The sequence below is a fragment of the Danio aesculapii genome, chromosome 8, assembly GCF_903798145.1.
Source record: "Danio aesculapii chromosome 8, fDanAes4.1, whole genome shotgun sequence".
In the NCBI taxonomy this organism is placed as follows: domain Eukaryota; kingdom Metazoa; phylum Chordata; class Actinopteri; order Cypriniformes; family Danionidae; genus Danio; species Danio aesculapii.
In genome coordinates this window covers 25,306,767-25,327,546 of record NC_079442.1, presented here as the reverse complement: position 1 = coordinate 25,327,546, position 20,780 = coordinate 25,306,767, and the positions used below count along the sequence as shown (strand labels likewise).

General features: G+C 36.8%; 1 protein-coding gene across 1 annotated transcript; it reads left to right on the top strand.

Moving 5' to 3' along the window:
* Positions 1 to 8,409: 8,409 nt before the first annotated feature.
* slc52a3 (solute carrier family 52 member 3) lies at positions 8,410 to 16,867 on the top strand. Its single transcript, XM_056463479.1, has 4 exons — positions 8,410 to 8,693; positions 10,455 to 11,623; positions 13,771 to 13,894; positions 16,296 to 16,867. Exons 2-4 carry the CDS (start codon positions 10,614 to 10,616, stop codon positions 16,506 to 16,508), a joined length of 1,347 nt encoding a protein of 448 aa, XP_056319454.1. The 5' UTR covers positions 8,410 to 8,693; positions 10,455 to 10,613; the 3' UTR covers positions 16,509 to 16,867.
* Positions 16,868 to 20,780: the final 3,913 nt, after the last annotated feature.

The window sequence follows — 20,780 nt, the reverse complement described above, 5'->3', positions numbered from 1 at the left end:
TGAATAAGCCAACATTGGTGTCCTCACAGATAACAAAACCCTTAGAAAAGGTCTCGTATGTATCCAATTTGTATCTTTTATCTGTAAGTTAATGCGATTTTTGACCAACTGACTGACAAACTTCAAATTAACTCTATTGCTTGGGTTTTAAGTTTGCCGGTATTGTTACTTAATAGTTGAAATGTTCAATTTAACACTAGCATGTTAAATGACACAGCTTGTAGGTCTTTATATAATAAGAACATCAAATGTTAACGGCATGATGAAAATGACAGAACCAACATCTGGCTGTCTAATCACTTAAAACTACTACTAACTGCTTATTTAATGAGCGTTATATATACATTTTCTATTATAAAGCTGCAATGACAATGGAATAGAAAAAAAAGATTTATTTACTTGACTTTATATTTAAATCTAGCAGTAGTCATATTTTTAATGATTAGAAATTATTCAAATGATTCGCTTTGCATTAAAAATGAGTGTTGCTATCGGAGCAGTGTAGTTTAGACAGTGTTTCTAATGTATGTGGTTACCATTGTAACAGTCGTCTTGTATAAGTGAGGGAACGGAAGATGAGAGGTACAACTGATATTTTATATCGCGTTACATTTTTGATTGTGCCATTTTTTTTTTTTATAATCAGTTTTTCTAGAATATTAACACCATATTTGCACAAATGATTATCAGTGAAAACATATCTGATCATCAGCCCTGTTAAAACAAAACAAAAATGTGTGTGCTTGTGTGCATTGTCATGCCAAAACCCTGTTACAGTCAAGCAACAATGTGGCAGTTGTTGTGCTTTATAGGTCAGTATGGTGATAGTACATGTTTAGGTAGGTCAGCTTTACAGAAGGTCAGAGAATGTGTTTTAGAAAGCCAATTCATTTGTCCGGGTTGTCAAACTGTTACAACTGAGTCAGCCAAAACTGCCAAAAAATCATATACGAGATGTTTTGAGCTGATTCATAATGCGTCATGTGTTGTGTGACATCATATTTTTCTGAATTCAGGAAGATTTGTTTAGTGGAATATTGTAGTATTTTTGACAGTCGATTAATATCTCTATATTTCTATGCTGATACTGTATACGAGATGCCAAACTTATTTTTGCTCCGCTAATAGATCTGTCACGGTGTGTTTGGTTGGTGTTTATTTGAAGAGGACACTCCAGTGGTTATTTTCACTGTACACTGAACTGGAGCGTAAACCAATTTCTTAGAAACTGTTACATTTTGCCATTGGACAATATATAAGCTTATATTATTGGTGAGCAATGAGTTCTTATTTGGACATTTTTATTCCCTATTATTTTATTATCATATTACATATCTTTTTTTGGAATTCTGATCACGAAGGTCTCCACCAGCTGTAACTTATTTCATATTAAAATGATGGAAGCGGTGTGATGGAGCCTGTGATTGTGATGTGGTGATGCCGTGAAGACTTCTGTGCTTTTGTCTGGTATAATTATTTAAATGCAGAAATGTAGGATTTTGCTTAAGAACTGCTACTAGATTGGTGTGCGATGTATAAAGGATATTGATGTTGTGGTAATATGGCGATTGTATTAGCTAACATAAAAGACTAGAGTGATAAAAGATATTTCCATGCACAGTGCAGCATTATGCAGCTGTGAGGAGGTTGAACTGATCCTATATATATATATATATATATATATATATATATATATATATATATATATATATATTTATATATAGGATCAGTGTATATATATATATTGCCTTCAGATAATGAAGCAAAGCTTATTCATTTGGGTCAGAAGATTGAAAACCTTTGGCATTCACACTTGTTACTGAAAGTTTGTTCTTACTGATTTACTGGGAGAAGCCTGTTATGCTGCCTCTCTGCAAATTTTGCCAAACACCTCTACATTCAGAAAGAGTTTTTTTTTTGTAGGAAGGCTACTTGTTGATTACTGAAAATAACGCCTTAATGCCTTTTTTGTTGTTTTCTGTTTTGGAAAAGATGTATGTCATTAAGTTCGTATTTATATAATAAAATTAATAAAGAACTGGAAATCTGATATGTGTTCTTTACTCTGCTTATGGTGGTGGGTCATTAATTTAATCTTATCAAGAATATGTTTGTGAAGTTTAACAAACATTATGAATGAACGAATGAATTGTCCAGTCTACCTTGCCTTGCATCTCAGTTGTTAAAGGAACAATCTACTTTGATTAGAAAAAAAAACCTCACAGCTCCCCTAAAGTTACCATTTTTAAAATCTATTCAGCTGATCTTTGAGTCTGATGAGAGCTCATGTAGCTTAGCTTAGCATAAATCATTGAATCGTATTAGACTAGGGATGTCCCGATCAGGTTTTTTATCCTCGAGTCCGAGTCATTTGATTTTGAGGATCTACCGACACCGTAACCCGATCCGATACTTCGATAATACATAAAAAATAGAGATGAAGTCAATCCATTTTGCGGTAAGGCTTAGTAGAGACATGGGAGCTACGGACGAACTCGTATGTATGTGGTGAACGAAACATGGGGTACATCTGATAACTGGACAAGTAGTTTGTCAGAAATCTTCTTTTAAAGAACTGCCAAAGCTTTCTCTATGAAACAGTGGTGAGACGGCATTTCAAATCCAGGTTATACGTGCTCCATAAGCATAGGAAATCCAGGGTTCTCTACAAAGGCGAATGGCAGGTCACTCATTGCGATCATTTGTGCTATCTTGGTTGTGATGTCCTGTGCCTTCATGCTGTCACGTGGCATTTTTCTCTCCTCTTCAAACTATCCTGCAGCATGAGCTGACTCGTCTTCGGTTGGGTTGCCTGGATAAACTCGCTGTATTATGTTGGGTGTTTGTTTTTGAGGTGCCGTATCAGGTTTGTTGTGTTAAATGTAGCCTTTTCCTTTTCACCTTTTTCAATGCCAAGTTTGCATATCTCACAGTATGAAATGGCAGTGTTGTTGTCATCAACTTTATAATACCTCCAGATCGCAGACATACTCCCACTTTCCGCTTTAAGCTGCTTTCTATTCTACTTTTCAGGCATTTAACCAATAGCGTCTCTGCAACAAAGTGATTACAAGCCGCACACGTTGCTGTTTCTGTGTGAAGTCAAGCAAGAGGTCTAACTCTGTGCCACCGCATAACTATAGATGTGTGAAAAAATAATGAAAATATATATAGATATACATATATATTCGAGTCCTGATCGGGAGGTCATGTCCGATTCCGATCGAGTCTGAAACTGCATGATCGGGCCTGATTTCCGATCACTTCATTGGATCTGGACAATTCTAGATTAGATCATTAGCATCTCACTCAAAAAAATTCAACATAGTTTTAATATTTAAATCTTGACTTCTTTACTACGTCTGCTGCAGCCATGGTACGGCAGCAACGTTCCTTGATTATTACGCCGGAGAGTGCAGCTTCTAGCCATATCAGCCAAGAAAATGACAACTTCTCATTTTCCGACAGTCACAGTACACAGAAGGGTCAAGCTTAAAATAAAACAAAATAAAAAAATAATCAAAACTTTTTTTGAGCTAGATGCTATTGTTCTAATGCAATTTAATGATTTATGCTAAGCTAAAAGTGCTCCTGCCAGACTTGTATGAGAGGTAACTTGTAAAATGAGGCTCTTTCCAAAAATGTGAGTGTTCCTTTGTTTTTATTCTATATCCCACACACATTTGATGTAATAATAACCTGCAGATGACTTATTACAATGATGTTCTTTAATTTGGAAACTGTGAACTCATGTGACACATTCCTTTTGCTGTTTTTGTTTAAACTTTCACCTTCATTCCAAAGTTCAATCACTCACGCGTTCTCTCTCTCTCTCTCTCTCTCTTGCTCGCTCGCACACACACCTGTTACATTCTGTGCTATGACAAAAAATTGAACTGAACCAAGAGAGAATAGAGAATAGAGATGGCTAACACTGAAACTGCTTACATCACACATCGTAATGATACATGAAACACTGCTACCAGATTACTCATAAGAGTTTAAGATCTATAAATAATGTTTACACACCGTAGCAGTCAACAATCCTGTCAGCTAAGAACAGCAAAACTGATGCTATGGTTCACACAGGATTTTCTTGCTCCACTTTGTACTCAGTACCAACTGTGCATTGTTAAAACGCCACAGCCCTCCTTTGTATTGCTGCTGACCATTGCTTTATCTTGTAATGGCACTTCCAGCAGCGTATTGTGGCATTTAACAAAGCTCAAATGATTTTAAACTTGCTTCCTGAACATGACAAGAAGTTCACTAGATGCAAATATCCAGTTACTATCCAATCTGTATCCAGTAGAGCAATGGGGGATTTGCATTATAGAAGTTTGGTTAATAAAATTTCATTAACTGTGTGATTTTATCTATCTATTTCAATTTGGGCCAAAATATCTGAGAAATATTTAAAACAACTAGCTAAATCTATGACATGAAAAGATTTAAAGGGGTGGTCCACTACGATATTATATTTTAAACTTTGGTTCATGTGTAATGTCAAGTGTAATGCTGTGTGAACATAAACAACATCTCTTAATGTAATATGCTCAAAGTTCAATGCAAAGGGTGACATTGGCTTTCACAGAGTTAGCAAAGCCTACAGCGAACCACGTTTGGGGACTACAAAAAAATGTATCCGGGTTAGTAATATCACAAACACTTCAGATTACACGCATACACCCCATGCAGTGAAGGGGTGTAGCCAGAGGCACTGTTATGTTATAGCAGAAAAAGCTAAAATGTCGTCCAAACGCTGTTATTTCGTTAGAGCTTCTTCTGTTTCTGTATTTGGGCTTTCAAATGACACGACACAAAGAGAGAAGTGCTTACAGTTTAATTTTAATAATGTTCCGGAGAATTACAAAATATATATAGCTTAGAGCTGATGATCTTTGCTCGAACCCGAAGGAACTCAACGGGTTTGGGTGGGTTCGGGTTTAATTTCTAGCATTTTAGACGAGGTCAGGCCGGGCTTGGGCATGAACATGAACAGTTATGTGATGCATTTTGATTAGATTACAACATTACAACATTAAAATTCATCCCTGCAAAAGTGAAACAAATGATGACGGAGAAGTCAAAAGAGCGAGTTTTGACTGCGGTCAGGCCAGCTGCCAGTTCGAAAAGAACAGTCACTCTAGCCGCCAAGGTATTTTGGCAGTCGCTCATACTACGTATTACGGTAGAGCGTTAAACAGCAATGTACAGCAAGCTGACAGGGAAGATGACGAGGTCACTCGCTACATTGAAACCGCTGTCATGGAAAATGAAATGAATGTTCTTGGCTGGTGGAAGATGAACAAACAATCCTACCCAAAACTATGCATCTCGGCCAGCAGCAGCAGCAGCAGCAGCAGCAGCGAAAGGGTGTTCAGTGCTGCTGGGAAACAAATCCCGCAGAGCCTTTATCTTAATTTAGTTATTGCCAAATACCAGTCCTAGGTTAGAATTTATTTTAATACAATTTTTAAGGAAAGGATTTTTTTTGGTGTGTTGGCCAATTTAAAGGCTAAGTGTATGTATCTTGGCCTATTTAGACTGCTGAGATGTTACAATGTTACAGAGGACTTATTTTATTTCTTTGTTCCAATTTCCAAGTGGCCTATAGCCTACATTTGTTATAAATAAATTATGTTAAAACATGTATAAATGACTCATTCTTGAAAAAAGGCAAAAGAGGTGTGCATGTGCACATTTAAATAATGTCAGGGAATAAACGGGTTCGGGCTTTTAAAAATCTGACAATAAAAATGTACTTGTCGGGCTCAGGCCCTATCCGGCCTAACTTTTATGACCCGATTACAGCTCTAATATAACAAACGTTTGACAAAGGAAAGCTTCCAGAATCTGTCCCAGTTCAGTGCTGGATGCAGAGGCTGTGGATTGTGAGCCACAACCTGCAAGCATTTTTATTTGTAAAAATTGACATGCACAGTTTCTAGCGTTAACATTATGTTGTAGCGAGGATGTAAACAACGGGAAATGTTATTTGGCACCAGTAACAATTTAGCTACAAATTCATATTTACCATCAAACCGCTGTAAACACCCACAATCTGCACCAGCTCTGCAGTGTCTTTCTATACGGCCGTGTTCCCTGCGTTCTACATCTCAAATAGCAAACTCGCAAAAGATATGTGAACGTTTGATATTACTTACGCATGCTTATAACCCGGATATCTGTGAAAGACACTTGTCAGGTTTTATTTTATAGAGCAGGCATGAGGTTCAGCTGTGTCCTTTTCATTTTCTGTCTGATTCAGGCTGCTATTCTGACTGATAGTATTTACACAGCAGAGGCACAGCGCATGCTATTTGAGGCGTGATGCTTTTCCTGGTGACGTGGAGCTTATCCATGAATGACAGCACATTGTGTAAGCTGACCAATCAGAGCCTTTTGAGAGCGGATCTTTTGTAGGAACTAGGAAATATGACAGTCGTTTTCATGTTAGATGAGTAGCAGTATATAATTTAAGTAAGTTATATTAAAAAATGTGATTTTTTTAAAAATGAAGCGTGAGCACAAATTGCTTTGCATCTTAGCTTACCTTTGCTACGTTCACACTGCAGCCAAATGTGGCCCGAATCAGATTTTTTTTGCCCACATGTGACATAGGTAATGATAGTGTGAACAGCCCAAACCGCTTGGAATCTGATCTTTTCAAGTCAGATCTGTGCCACTTTCCTATGTAGTCTTAAATCAGATTTGATGTTTTGCATTGCGACCGCAGTGTGAACGATTATGTCGGATTTCATGTGACTTTTACATAATCTTCGAGCGACATGCGTCATCATTCTGTGCTGCAAACATCATCTACTCCTCAGCAGCATAGCAGAATAGCACACATGGCAATTACTTTACCACAGAAAGTTGGTTGTTCATTTTGAAAAAGACTTTGGAGGCAAAACTGGTGATTGTTAACGATTGAGGCACGGGTTGATCGCGAAGGTGAAGAGTGTCGTGCGTGTTACGGATAGGGGATCCATGTGCAAAGAAGGGAGAACTTTCTCTCTGAGAGAAAAAAGGGCAGGTGCTCGAGGACCCAAACCCCCCTTCTGTACGTGTCTGCTGTTTATAACGAAGTGAAATGAAATAACTCAAACAGAGATAAAGCAACTCTGCCTTCACAGTTCAGTCTGCGGCTGCTCATTAACCCTTGATGAGTTCACTACACCAATGGTCAAACAAACATGCACCGCGGTTGTCATAAATCACAAATGATTAGTGTTTTCAATCACAAGAGACTTATTTTAGTTTTCAAATGCCGAAATGCATATTAGTAGTAGTAGAACAATCATTTACAGTTCATGAAATTCACCACGGTTGTCTGTGAAAAGGGCAATAATCATATAAGCATGATCTGACAACGTGCTTACTTCATACAGTATCACGTGTGCATAATTAGACATTTTGTGCTGTCCGTAACTGTACTTTTGCGCATGCGGGTCAGTTAAGAACCATGACCTGTTCACACTGCAAATCTGATATTGGCCACATTTATAGGAGCAGTGTGAACAGCCATGCAAAAAAATCAGATCTGAGAAAAAAAATCAGATTTGAGCACTAAGCCTGGCAGTGTGAACGTAGCCTTATAAACACAACCAAGTCTAAAAAATACACTCTGGACCACCCGTTAAACAAAACTAACATAAGATGTCATTCATGTATTTTGCAACTATAAGGAAAATATGAGTTTGAGTGTTAGACCTGCAAAGTTTTTGATAACATGGAGAAATAAATAAAAAGACCCCACATATGTCTGACTCTTGGCACTTACTATATGATCAGAATCATGGTTATGCTCTCATGGGTCCTTCTATACAGCCTAATGCCTTTATTTAATGTATAATTATAATAAATCTTTAGTTTTTTTAGGTACAACTTGAAAACCAGTCGAATACTTTTAAGCAGTAATGACATGTAGGTCACATAAACTGAACGTAGACTATATATTGTGTCTGAACACGCTTTGGCTTGTGGTGTTTTGTGATTTGTTAACCTTGATTTCACCAGTTATCAAAGACAGTATAAAAATAAACAGCGCTCAAAGCGGGTTTAATGTTTGGTAAAGACTTTTAATGCTGTTCAAAGTGTCCTATTATGATTGTTCAAAGTTCCACATTAAGATCTGACTTCAGGTACAAGGACAATATTATGCAAATTATTATGTGAGGTCTCTGTGCCCTACATTCTGTGCCCTACTCTGTGGCCTACACTTCCTTTTGAATGTTCTTGAAGGGTCAAAGTACTCAGGGTGTTCTGTTCACAAATAAATAATCACGCTACATCTCATAGGAACAACAGATTTGCTCATTTTACTGCTTACTGAACTCTGTCCTCTAATAAATGTACATTTTATATATTGATACCTGTTCTTTAAGAGTTTTGCAGCAATACTAAACCAGCTAAAATGGCTTTCTGAACAGCCTGTCGTGACGGGAGAGTAATGGACTTTATTAAAGTAGGATGACCTTCATAAGGAAGACAAACCCACCCACACACTCACACGCTCCTGATAAAAACCACATATCGCTGGAGATATCTTTAGACGGAGTGGAGAAGTTAACCGGTAACAGAGACCTCTGAATGAATGTCGTTTCTATGACTTGCATTGTTTAGAGCAAAGTAATGTCTGCGCCACGAGGAAAAGAATGTTCAGTCTGGCTCCTTGCCTCAGCAGGAATGTGAGTATTGAATTTATTTAATGCTCCTCCAGTGACATGTAGAAATCAATTGTTTGTTTTGAGTTACAGGTATTAGATTTTTGCTGACTTGATTTGAAATTTTTAAAAATGTGTTCCTATTGTTGGATGTTAGTTATTGAATTACATTTATGCAAATCTTGTCATATTTAACTAAATGTTATCTGTATTATCATGTTTTAACATTAAACTTTTACGTGAATAAGAATGAATAAGAATTGACATGTTATAATGGTTAAATAGTTCATACTATTTTATTCATTTTTCATTTGTCCAAACCTTTTTTAAACCGAAGTTTTAAAAGTTTTTATTATTAAGTTATTGACATTATTCAGTCACATTAATATAGCAATTTACTGTTTCTGATCATTTTTTGCAGTGTTTCACTTGTACTTTGTGTTGATGAAACCAGCTGTATGACTGATACTGTGTATTTACTGCCACGTGTGTGTGTATGTGCGCATATAAAGATAGTATTCTAAAATACTAATGCAGTTCTTTTGAAATGCACAAATGTGTGTGTGTGCATATATACAAAGACAGACAGACAGATAGATTGATAGATAGATAGATGTTTTATGTGACTAATACCTGGTTTTAGGTCGTCACGGTGGCTGAGTGGTTAGCACTGTCGCCTCACAGCAAGAAGGTTGCTGGTTCAAATACCAGCTGGGCCAGGAGACGTTTCTGTGTGAAGTTTGTATGTTCTCCCCGTGTTCGCATGGGTTTCCTCTGGGTGCTCCGGTTTCCCCCACAATCCAAAGACATGCGGTATAGGTGAATTGAATAAACTAAATTGGCTGTAGTGTATGAGTGTGTTTGTGAATGAGTGTGTATGGGTGATTCCCAGTACTAGGTTGTGGCTGAAAGGGCATCCGCTGCAAAAGCCTCATTCACGCTATGAGCGACTCGCAGCGTCAAAGGGACAAGCGACCGTTCATTTCAGTAGAGAGTGAGTGACTTCCGATGACCTCCGTCTATGCGACAGTAACCATGGACCCTTTTCACAACACTGTTATGGTGCATTTAATGGTCATCATAATCTTAAATCCTTGAAAGTTTTTAATATTTGGATTTTTAAAAAAACGTATGAAAATTTGATATGTATTATATATGTATTTACGTATGCATTAATCATCTTTGCGTGAAATTCCAAAAAAACAAATTACTGCTTGTGCGAGGCGTTTCTAATGCAGCATCTATGTGGCTGAGAGTAAATTTGACCTTATTCTCCCCTCCGACTGCTGTCATCAGTCTCACACAATTTTTTTCCTTTTTCTGAAAGTCTTGATAACACCATTAAGAAGTTTTTCTTTTATTATTTTAGCAAATAGGATTGTAAAAAAATAGTTTGTTGCCTTATGATGAGAAACCTGAAAAGGGTCTACCAGCTATGCATGTCGAGTGACTTGACAAAGTTGAGAATACTTCAACTTTATGCAAATGATAAGCAACAGTCAATAGGAGCACCACTAGAGCTCTTGTGATCCTCTCTCAGCTTACTCAGAAGCCGGTTGTATTCTCCGTACTGTAGATCTACACAAACCTGTGTTTGCAGCAGGTCACAACATAGAGCGACATGCAGCTACAAAGTCGCTGCTAGTGTGAATGAGGCATAAAACATATACCGGAATAGTTGGTGGATCATTCCTTTGTGGCGACCACTGTAATAGAGATTAAGCAGAAGGAAAATTAATGAATGAATACCTGCTTTTGACTGATTATTTCTCTTTTTTCCTAAAGGTAATCTGATGTCTTCGCAAAAGAAAGAGAAGACATTAAACACAGGCGACCTGAAGTGGCATCACACCATATACAATACTGAAGTGTCACACAGTTAAAAGAATCTGACTTCAGATTCTTCTTCCACTACCTGTTTGCCGTGTGATAAATTCGGTCAGAATGCCTCTGTACATCCATGCCTTGGCATGCGCTTTTGGTCTGGGCTCCTGGGTGTCCATTAATGGCTTGTGGGTGGAGCTCCCTCTGATAGTCAATGTTCTGCCAGAGGGGTGGGACTTACCCTCGTACCTCACTGTCATCATTCAGTTTGCCAACCTCGGCCCTCTGCTGGTGACCCTGGCACACAAATTCTGTCCAGGACGACTACGCGAAAATCTAGTCATCTATGCTGTCCTATCAATTGGTGTTGTAGCCTGCATCCTGCTAGCTGTTTTTTGGAACTACACCACTGTTCTCCTTGGGCATTCTCGTAGCACAGCATTTTTCATCCTCACGTTTTTCCTCGCTCTGGTCGACTGCACTTCGTCTGTTACCTTCCTGCCTTTCATGATGCAACTTCCCGCCAAATACATCACCACATACTTCATCGGAGAAGGTCTTAGTGGTTTGGTTCCAGGTTTGGTGGCGCTGGCGCAAGGAGTCGGGATGTCGAAATGCGTCAATGTGACATATGTGTCTGATAACGTCACAGACCCCGGACCTCCAACCTTCATTGTGGAGACACAGTACCTCCCGCCCAATTTCTCCACCGAGATCTTCTTCTTCTTCCTCGCTGTAATGACCACAATAAGTCTGGGTGCTTTCCTCATATTAAACCGTCTGCCTCGGACTTTTGAACTATCCACCGAAAACCTCGTTGCAGACTCAGATGCTGTGGCAACAGTCTGCAGGGGTCTAGAGGGCCCCATGGACACCAAGACAAACTGCCCAGAAGAAGTGGAACAGAAGCAGATTGAAGTGCTGCTTCCTAAACCGCAGCACTCTAGCTATCAGCTTGCATTCATCTATGTCATGGTTGTATGGGTGAACAGTGCAACCAATGGACTATTGCCCTCAGTGCAGACATTCTCCTGTATGCCCTATGGAAATATGGCCTATCATCTGTCAGCTGCTTTGTCTGCGGTAGCCAATCCTGTGGCATGCATCATTGCCATGTTTTTCCCCAAACGGTATATATCTCTTCTTATAATTACAATCTAATCTTACTCCATTTATGTATGATTTTCTAAGTGTTTTAAATATTTTTTGCATTATTGGTTAGAAGATATAACATATCATATACATGCCAAGTCTGCTGTACAGCAGTGTTTTATAATGCCCAACAAAAACATGGCATAATACGCTTAAGGGCTTTTCGCTCAGGTTAAACTAGGGTAGTGCTGCTCTAAATGCTGCTTTTAAACCGTAAAGTATAATTCAGCCATCTACATTCTGAAATGGCCCACGCACTGTCCTTATGACACAGTTTTAGTTATCAGGGGTGTCTGTGGCCATGCTGTCCATGTGCAGTCCAATTCTTCTGGGCATGTGAACACTGCAGACCGCAGTGTGGTAATTGTTGAAACAGAAAGACTACAGCAGGTGGTATGGTGCATGTGTCAAATTCATCCATCTGACACATTTCAGAAGAAATATACACAGACCTGAACCTTGTAATTGTGAAGCTGCTTTTTGACCAGAGTTATGAAACCCTGCTCCAGAACACATTTAGCACAACTCTTGTGGTGTTAGAATGCGTTGTTAGAAAGTAGTGTTGAAATGTTATAACTAAAAATTTCAAGTGTCAACCAATCACATGCTTTATATTTATGTACTATGAACAGTCACAAAAACTTAATGCGTTACTTTATGCGTACCCTACAGCCTAAAAAAAAATTCAGGGGGGAAAGCTTCATATTTATGTTGATCCTGAAACAACATTCTAATCAGTCAATGAGATTTCAGGAATACATTTTAAAACATATGTTATGTTTAAGCTTACAGTTAGGGTTATGTGCTTCTACGTCATTGTTACCCAACTATTAATCACTGATAATTTATAGTTAGATTTAGGTGTAGGGATTAAGTATGACCACAATTTTAAACAGGAATTATGATCCAGGATCAACATAGATCTTAATTGATGATCATATCCTACTTGGCAAACTCAAATTCACCTGTGTGGTGCCTTCTTTCAAAGACACTATAGGTGCTTTCAAAAAAGAGAAATAACTGATAAAACTGTATAAAAAAATATAGATTTATGTTTTCAGGGGTTAAAAATTTCTTCTGCTTCAGAGTAGGGTCTAATCTAGCACAATCCGCTTGGTAAATCTGATGTCACATGACTCTAATGTCAAATGGCTAAAAAGTGCAAATTTTGTTAAAAAAAAATTGTCTGTGATGCAGCAAGTCCAGAGAGGGTAGTGAACACCATGTTTTGCAAAGAAATTCACTGTAACGTGTGATATTTGACAAAACAGTAGTCCTAAATGACTTTTTTTCTCAGTTCAAATACGTAACATCTTGGACCCAGAAACAGTATTTCATACATCAAGACTTAACAAGCAGTTAGGAACAACCTGTGGCGTAAAACTAGAGTATGCTTATTGGTGTAATTTTCCACACAATACACAGACACCACATTTTAAAGTGTTAAAAAGACAAAAACATTCAGACAAATAATTTTAGCAACATTTATTTGTTGCCTTAGTCTGTGGTGTTCTTCTTTTTTCAGCCTTAATGATAGCCAAGTGGAAATGTATTTCTTAGTCTGGCCCAGTGGCTAGTTCTTATAACTGAATTTCTATACCTAGTAAAAGCTCCCACAGACACAGCAGACACATGCAAATAAGGCCCCAGGGTTTAGGATTGTATAACGTGAAATAAAAATACTCAGGATTATCTGTTAATTCAAGTAATTATGAACAGTGTGAAGCAATATAACTCAGCATTTTGTTTCCCAAAGGTTTATAATGACTCAGGGTTAACTATTTTAAGTGTCTAGGTGGAATAGCCCAGTGGTTAGAGTGGTGACATATAGCACAACATCTCTCTGGTGTGTGGACCTTTCCCGATCCTGTTCCCCTCTTCACCCCACTTCCTGTCATTTTACTGTCTTATCAAATGAAGGCAAATGGCAAAAAATAAATCTTAATTAAAAAGATCACATTGTTTCTGAAGTGTAATCATAACTTGCTTAAAAACATTACATTTTCCACTAATGAACAAGTCTAAATAATTTTCAGTATTTAACCCACAATAGAAATTTGAAAGCATTTCAGGAAAGTTTCAGGATATGATTTTGACTAACAGTGAGCATATGAATCTCTTCCAGTTCATTAGTATTTCTGGGCATCCTCTGTCTTCTGGGCTCTACGTTTGGAGGATACAACATGGCCATGGCTGCCATGAGTCCCTGTCCATTCCTCCAAGACACACCACTAGGGGACGCCATTATAGTAAGTTACTTTTTAATGTATTCCACACAGTTCCAGAATAATCTCAATGTTTCACGTGACGTTGATTCTATTTTAAATGTTACAATATCATTGTAGATGATTCAGCAGTTTTGTTCCATGAGCTACAACTGGAATTAATGCATATATAAACATATATCCATGGAAAAATGTATAATAACCTCTAAAAGTAACATTCCAAATAATCATGAAACTTCTTTGATATCACAACTGATTAGTGCTTGATTTGGGAAAATGCTGAACAAACTCAGACTTATTTTACAAACTACCTAGATTCAAAGTCAAGTGTTTGCGTCACTAGTAATGCAGAGTTGTGTAATTCAAGCCGATGTTAGATATACTAATGCTTTCTCAACACCTTTGCGTAATTACCCTGATAAGCAACCACTGATCCTACTGTCACAGACATGTCAGCTCCACTGTATTAACCCGTTCATGCATGAATCGTGGAAAACACTATATAGATTGTTTTAATTGTTTGAAAACCATTTTTATTTTTATAAAATTCTGTTTTATTTAAACTATATTTAACTGTCTAGATGTGTAGTAGACGTGTAGTAGTCACCATGCAAAAAAGGGTTAAATGTGATTTTAAGCAACAGTTGAGGAGCTCAGATATTCCTGGTGCATTTAGCACATGACTATTGTTGTCAGTCATCTTAATAATAATAATAATAATAATAATAATAATAATAATAATAATAATAATAATAATGATAATTCCTTACATTTACAGTATATAGTGCTTTTCTCGACACTCAAAGCGCTTTATACATTTTTGGGGGAATCTCCAATAGAGTGCTGCTACATTGCTGAAGCAACCTAGTCTCCCATGTGGTCTCCCACATCCTTGCTTAGCTTCAGTGGGTGACCATGTTAGAGTTGCCAAGAGCTAGCAACTGTTTTTAGCAAATTGTTGTCATGAAGCAAGCCTGTAGCCAACCTGGTGAAAGGGGTGGTTCTTTTTTCTCGAAATGTGGACGGTTTGCAGTTATTTGCCTCATTTTATATTTAATTCTGAGATTTAAATACTGCATTTTAGTGGCGTTTTAAGCATTATTTTAGCTGCATTAGCTTGTCGGATGGTCATCGCAACCACACTTTTTAATGTATCAAAATATTCCCTAAAGATTTAGAATAAAGAAATCCCAATAAATACTTATTTTTAAAATACTACTTTATTAAATCATATATCATTAGAAAAAATAGAAATGTTTTAAAGTTTTAAACTAGAAACTGTAGCCTATTGTCATTTAATAGGCAAATAGCAAACTGGCCACATTCAACTTTCCTCTGTCAGAATTTGGCTATTTGAATAATAAAAATAATAATAATAAAAAAATAAATAAAAATCTGTAAAGTTATGTGGAGACCAGGGTACTAAAATGTATGTTTTTCATTAAAAACGCACAGCACAGGCAGCATGCACTTATAACTAAATAACAGGTAAAGACATTGCAGTTACGTTGACAGTAAATCATGGGATTACCATGGGTTATTACTAATAGAGTACCTGTCTGGGACGTTCTTAATTATTTTGTTACGTTAGTGGGACGTACTAAAAATGTGGTGATTTGGCATTGTGATAGTAATGGAATTACAATTACACGTCGTTGTAGTTACGTTGTCTGTTGGTAAGTCACGAAATTACCAAAAATGACCAATATGTTGCGTAACTATTACGTCGTGTGCCAAATTAGTATTCAAATTCATTTTAATATGGGCCGCTTTTAGTGCTTCACACCTTTTCATCTGTCATTTTTGTTTCAAGAATAAAGTCCAAGATTTAGAATAGAAGTTACTTGTAAAATGTTTTCTCTATTTAAAAAGAGTACAGTAGTTAAAGATGACTTCTCTTACATCCGTTTGTATGTTTTCTTGCACAGCTGGATGTTGGACTCGTGAAAAATAATAGTTTGTATTGGACAAAACTGATTAGCTGAAGTCACATTGATGTGACGGTTGACAGAGGATTTGGCTTAGTCTTAAAGCCTTTTTCAATGGGTTATGTTCACAAGTTAAGATGGTGTAGCAGTCAAAATGGGACAAATAAGCACATGTATGGGACAATTTCTGGAGGGGTAGGTCTTTAACCCCCTTTAACCCCCCAACACCCCCCCCCCTCCCCCGGCTACAGGCCTGTCAAGTAACAAATATTTTGAATGCAATATAGGTAGCCACTGTTGTTATAATTGTTGTCAATCTACTGACACTGCCCTTAAGTTATTTGAAAAAAGAAATTACTATTATAAATGAACTTTAAACTGAGTTACAAAATTAACTTTTCATAAATAAGGACACCATGTATGAAAGGGTTAATAAACTTACATAGAGTCTTACAAGCACTGACATTCATTTCTGTTTTATTCTTTTTTTTCTTCAGGTTTTATCATGGGTTTTCTTCACGGGTCTGCTGTCCTATGTGAAGGTGATGGTGGGTGTTATTTTGAGGGACCGAAGTCACAGCGCCCTCGTGTGGTGTGGAGCAGCAGTGCAGACTGGCTCTCTGTTGGGCTCCATTATCATGTTTCCCTTGGTTAACATCTACCACCTCTTCCAGTCGGGGGACATTTGCAACACCAACTGCCTATTATAATAAGACTTTAATGAGGGAATGAACTCCTGATACAACTCGCTTTCACACTGTTGCTGAGATAACGATGGTGACGACGATAAAACAAAAACATATACTATTTTAGCATCTGTAGCCTACTTTTTAAATTATTGTGGATTGTTATTTATAATGTATAGGTTTTTGATATCTGGAAACATTCACAAATGTTTATGTATCGTTTGTGGATTACCAATATAGTCCTTTCGATATTATAGCAAAATCTAATGATTGTATTATTATAACATTTTTGTATAAATGCTATCTCAAGCTGGTATAAATCAAGTGTTTTGGGGTTATAGATGTTTTTAGCCATTTTGAATAAAAAACAAAACAAAAGACAACTCCTGTCATGTCCTTCAAACTGCAGACACAAAGTAAAATGCTTACAATATAAGTCTTGACTCATGTGGGTGGACAGTCGCTTTTATTTCCTTCATGGAATAATTCCTTGACATGGTCATACACTGTAAAAATATCTGTAAATTGAAAGCTTTTCCATGTTTTGATGAATGTTTTTCCACTTATTTAGGCTTTTGAATTGCATTATGGGACCTTGGTCTTTCCTTTAACAACTTTTAACCTTTAAAAGTTTCAAAAAATTAACTTTTATGAAGATTTTTAATAGTTTGAAGTGATATATTGTCTGTGTTGGTGTTGTATATTATGCTGCAAAAACCTGGTAATAGGCTGCCGGTGTTTTCTTTTATTTTACAGACTTATTTCTCCAAATATCATTTCCTATACATTATATTATTTCAAACTACTAAGATGTCAATAAAAATCCCTTTGTTAAAATGCAGATTTTCAGCATCAAAAGTCGACAGAGCAGAGATCAACATCCTATAATGCAATTCATAACTGTAAATAAACAGAAAACACAAAATACGGAAACTGTTAATTAACAGATGTGTTTTACAGTGTAGCAGGAATGTTTTTTTAGAAAACGTATTTGATCTGGATCTTAAGTCATTGGTATTTATTTTCATTTACTAAGTGAATGATAAGTAATATTCCGACCGTCAATAAAATACAGAACAACTTTAAAGAACTGTAGTACCACGATTATCATCACTAGATGGCGCACATTAGCTTTACATTTTGTTGATCAGCTGATTGTGTATGAGGGTGTTTCTGGCAGCAGCCCCCAAAAATAAATGCAACAGTTGTTTTCAAACAATACCTTAATGTATATATGTATGCCAATGTTGATTCAACTAAGAAAAATAAAGTAAAATCAAAACTGGGGCAGAATTAAAACAGACAAGTTGAAGATTTATTTACTAAATGCATAGTAATTATTTTGTGCCAATATACAGCACTGATGAAGGCTCTTGTTATTTTATCTTTTATTTTCTCCTGTGATTCATAAAAAATGAGTACAGTTCTTTGGTACTTGCCAATACAAAGACAAATTATAAAATAAAAAATAAAATGTAAAACTAGCATCTGTACCGACTCATTCTCAGTAAGGATGTCATATTTAAAAGAAAGAAAGAAAGAAAGAATAAAATAGTCCACAGCCCAACTATAATAATCCAGAATCCAGGCAGCTTTACAGAACACAAACATTTCAAATGGCAGATGATAAAACTACAGTGCAAGTATAATACATTTGTAGACTGCAATTCAGTTTTTATTACAGTTATCTTTACAGTTAACATTCTTGGTACATAAAGACCTTGATAGCACACCGGCCTGGTAAACGCTATTCATTATTTTGACCACCAGGTGGCCTCAATATACTACTGAAAGGCTTAAAGTAATGACCTTTTTATGATACAGTTGAGAGAAAATGCCTCAGGTCTTCACAGAGCTTTCTTTATCCTTCGCTACTAAGTACTTGCCATTTAGAAGAAACTTTTATAAAGTTTCATCCCAAACAACTTCTAGAGAGTTTTCCCCTGTAATAACCTAGGAATCAATGTCTTGCTCAAGGGTACAAACTGATTGTGATCGCAATAAATCCCAGTTCTGTTCTAGAAGGCTAGTTTTTGAATCCTTAAACTTACACATCAGCCTCATCTAGTTCTAGGACTGAATGCTATCAAGGCTGTGTTCCATTCTAAAGTTTCATCCCTGAGCTTTGATCTCTTTGAAGGGTTTATCCTCTGGAGTAAGAGCTTTGAAGGGATGGAAGTTGCAGCAGACAGAGAAAAGAGCACCAAGACTACATCAATACAAAGCCACAAAACTTTTTTTTTGCATTATTACCAAAAATGTCAACAAACAATATAATAATAATAATAATAAATGAGTAGTTTATAAGCCAGACCAGTATGTGGTGCTGTAATTCTCCCACAGAGATACACAAAAATGGAGATTATACCTCTTGGCATGCACATAAATCTTGACGCTGCATACAAACCAGCACAAGATGAACATGGTAAATGCATTTTTTTGTAAAGCTAGCATATATCCTGCTATTGTAGTAGTTTTCACTGTTATGTAACATAGTGGTGTAGCACTAGGGTCAAAATGTGGGCCAATTACATCAGTGTCACATTTAAAATATATATTCCTAATGGCTGTTGATTTGAAAACAGCATGGCATTATTTTTAGACTTATCCAGGTCTTGGCAAAATACTTACACTACCTGACAAAATTGTTGTCACCTATCCAAGTTTTCAGAACAACAAATAATAAATTGGCTTGTAGTTGATCATTTGGTATCAGAAGTGGCTTATATGAAAGGCAAAGGCTTCTAGATTACACTTATTTTACCAAAATTAAATATGATCATGCCTTGATATTTTTTTCTTTTTGAATTATTTCATTAGGCCAGTAAGGTCTGACTTTGCTTAGACAAAAGTCTTGTCACTTAACAGAAATAATGTACAGTATAGAATATAAAGTCATGGTGCAGTGGAAAAAGAATTAATATTGTGTATATTGTGTATAATATTGTGACTCCCATGAGCTTGGATGATTGCATCCATACATTTCTGCAATGACTCAAATAACATATTAATAAAGTCATCTGTTATGGTAAAGAAAGCATTCCTGCAGGACTCCCTGAGTTCAACAAGATTCTTTGGATTCATCTTCAATGCCTCCTCCTTCATCTTACCCCAGCATGCTCAATAATGTTCATGTCTGATGACTGGGCTGGCCTATCCTGGAGCAACTTGACCTTCTTTGCTTTCAGGGACTTTGATGTGGAGGCTCCTCCTCCTATGAGAAGGAGCGCTATCCTCCAGAACAATTTGCCCTCTCCTGTGGTTGTAATGTAATGGGCAGCACAAATGTCTTGATACCTCAGGCTGTTAATGTTGCCATTCACTCTGCAGATCTCTCGCATGCCCCCATACTGAATGTAATCCCAAATCATGATTCTTCCTTCACCAAACTTGACTGATTTCTGTGAGAATCTTGGGTCCACGCGGGTTCCAATAGGTCTTCTGCTGTATTTGTGATGATTGGGATGCAGTTCAACAGATGATTGATCAGAAAAATCTACCTTCTGCCACTTTTCCAAATGATCAACTAGAAGTCAAGATATTATTTGTTGTTCCTACAACTGGGATCGATGACAAGACTTTTGTCAGGTAGTGTATAAAATACCAACTTTTTTTTTCAAATATAGCTGTATTTCACTGTATGGATGTGGCCTGTGTTTCTTATAATGCACTTCTAATGCATCCTCCAGTGTTATCTGCATCATAAACATGTGCAAAAGCTGTAAGGGCAAAATCTGTCCATTATTTCTACACCCTTCAAAATCCTTCATTCTGAAGGGCCCTGTGATACCCTTCAATATGATGGCTATCCCTGTTCTCACTATAAAATGCAATTTGTAAGTGGATTCATCACATTTAGAACATGGCAGAATAAAAAGAAACAAACAAAGCCTGTAATGACAGCCCATTCACCTTCTTAGACATGTGCCTACTATGTGTTAATTCATGCGCTGCTTTTCTGGCTTGGGAAAAATTCAATTTCATATTATTCATATCAATAATAAAGTTACCAACAAATAACTAATTCCTGTAGTGAACACTAAATAAGATGACATCAAAAAATAAGTCAAAAGTCGATTTGATGTCAAAACCTTGACGTCCATTTGACATCCACACACTGATGCCCTTATGACCACTAAAATGACGACACACAAAGTTTTATAATATAAGAGCTTTATTGACTTGAAAGCTTAAATTTCCGAGTTTACGAGGGATTTTATATTCCTAAAATACATGTAAACTACCTTGATGTAAAAACAACATCAGACTGACATCTAACATTGGCTTCAAAAAAAC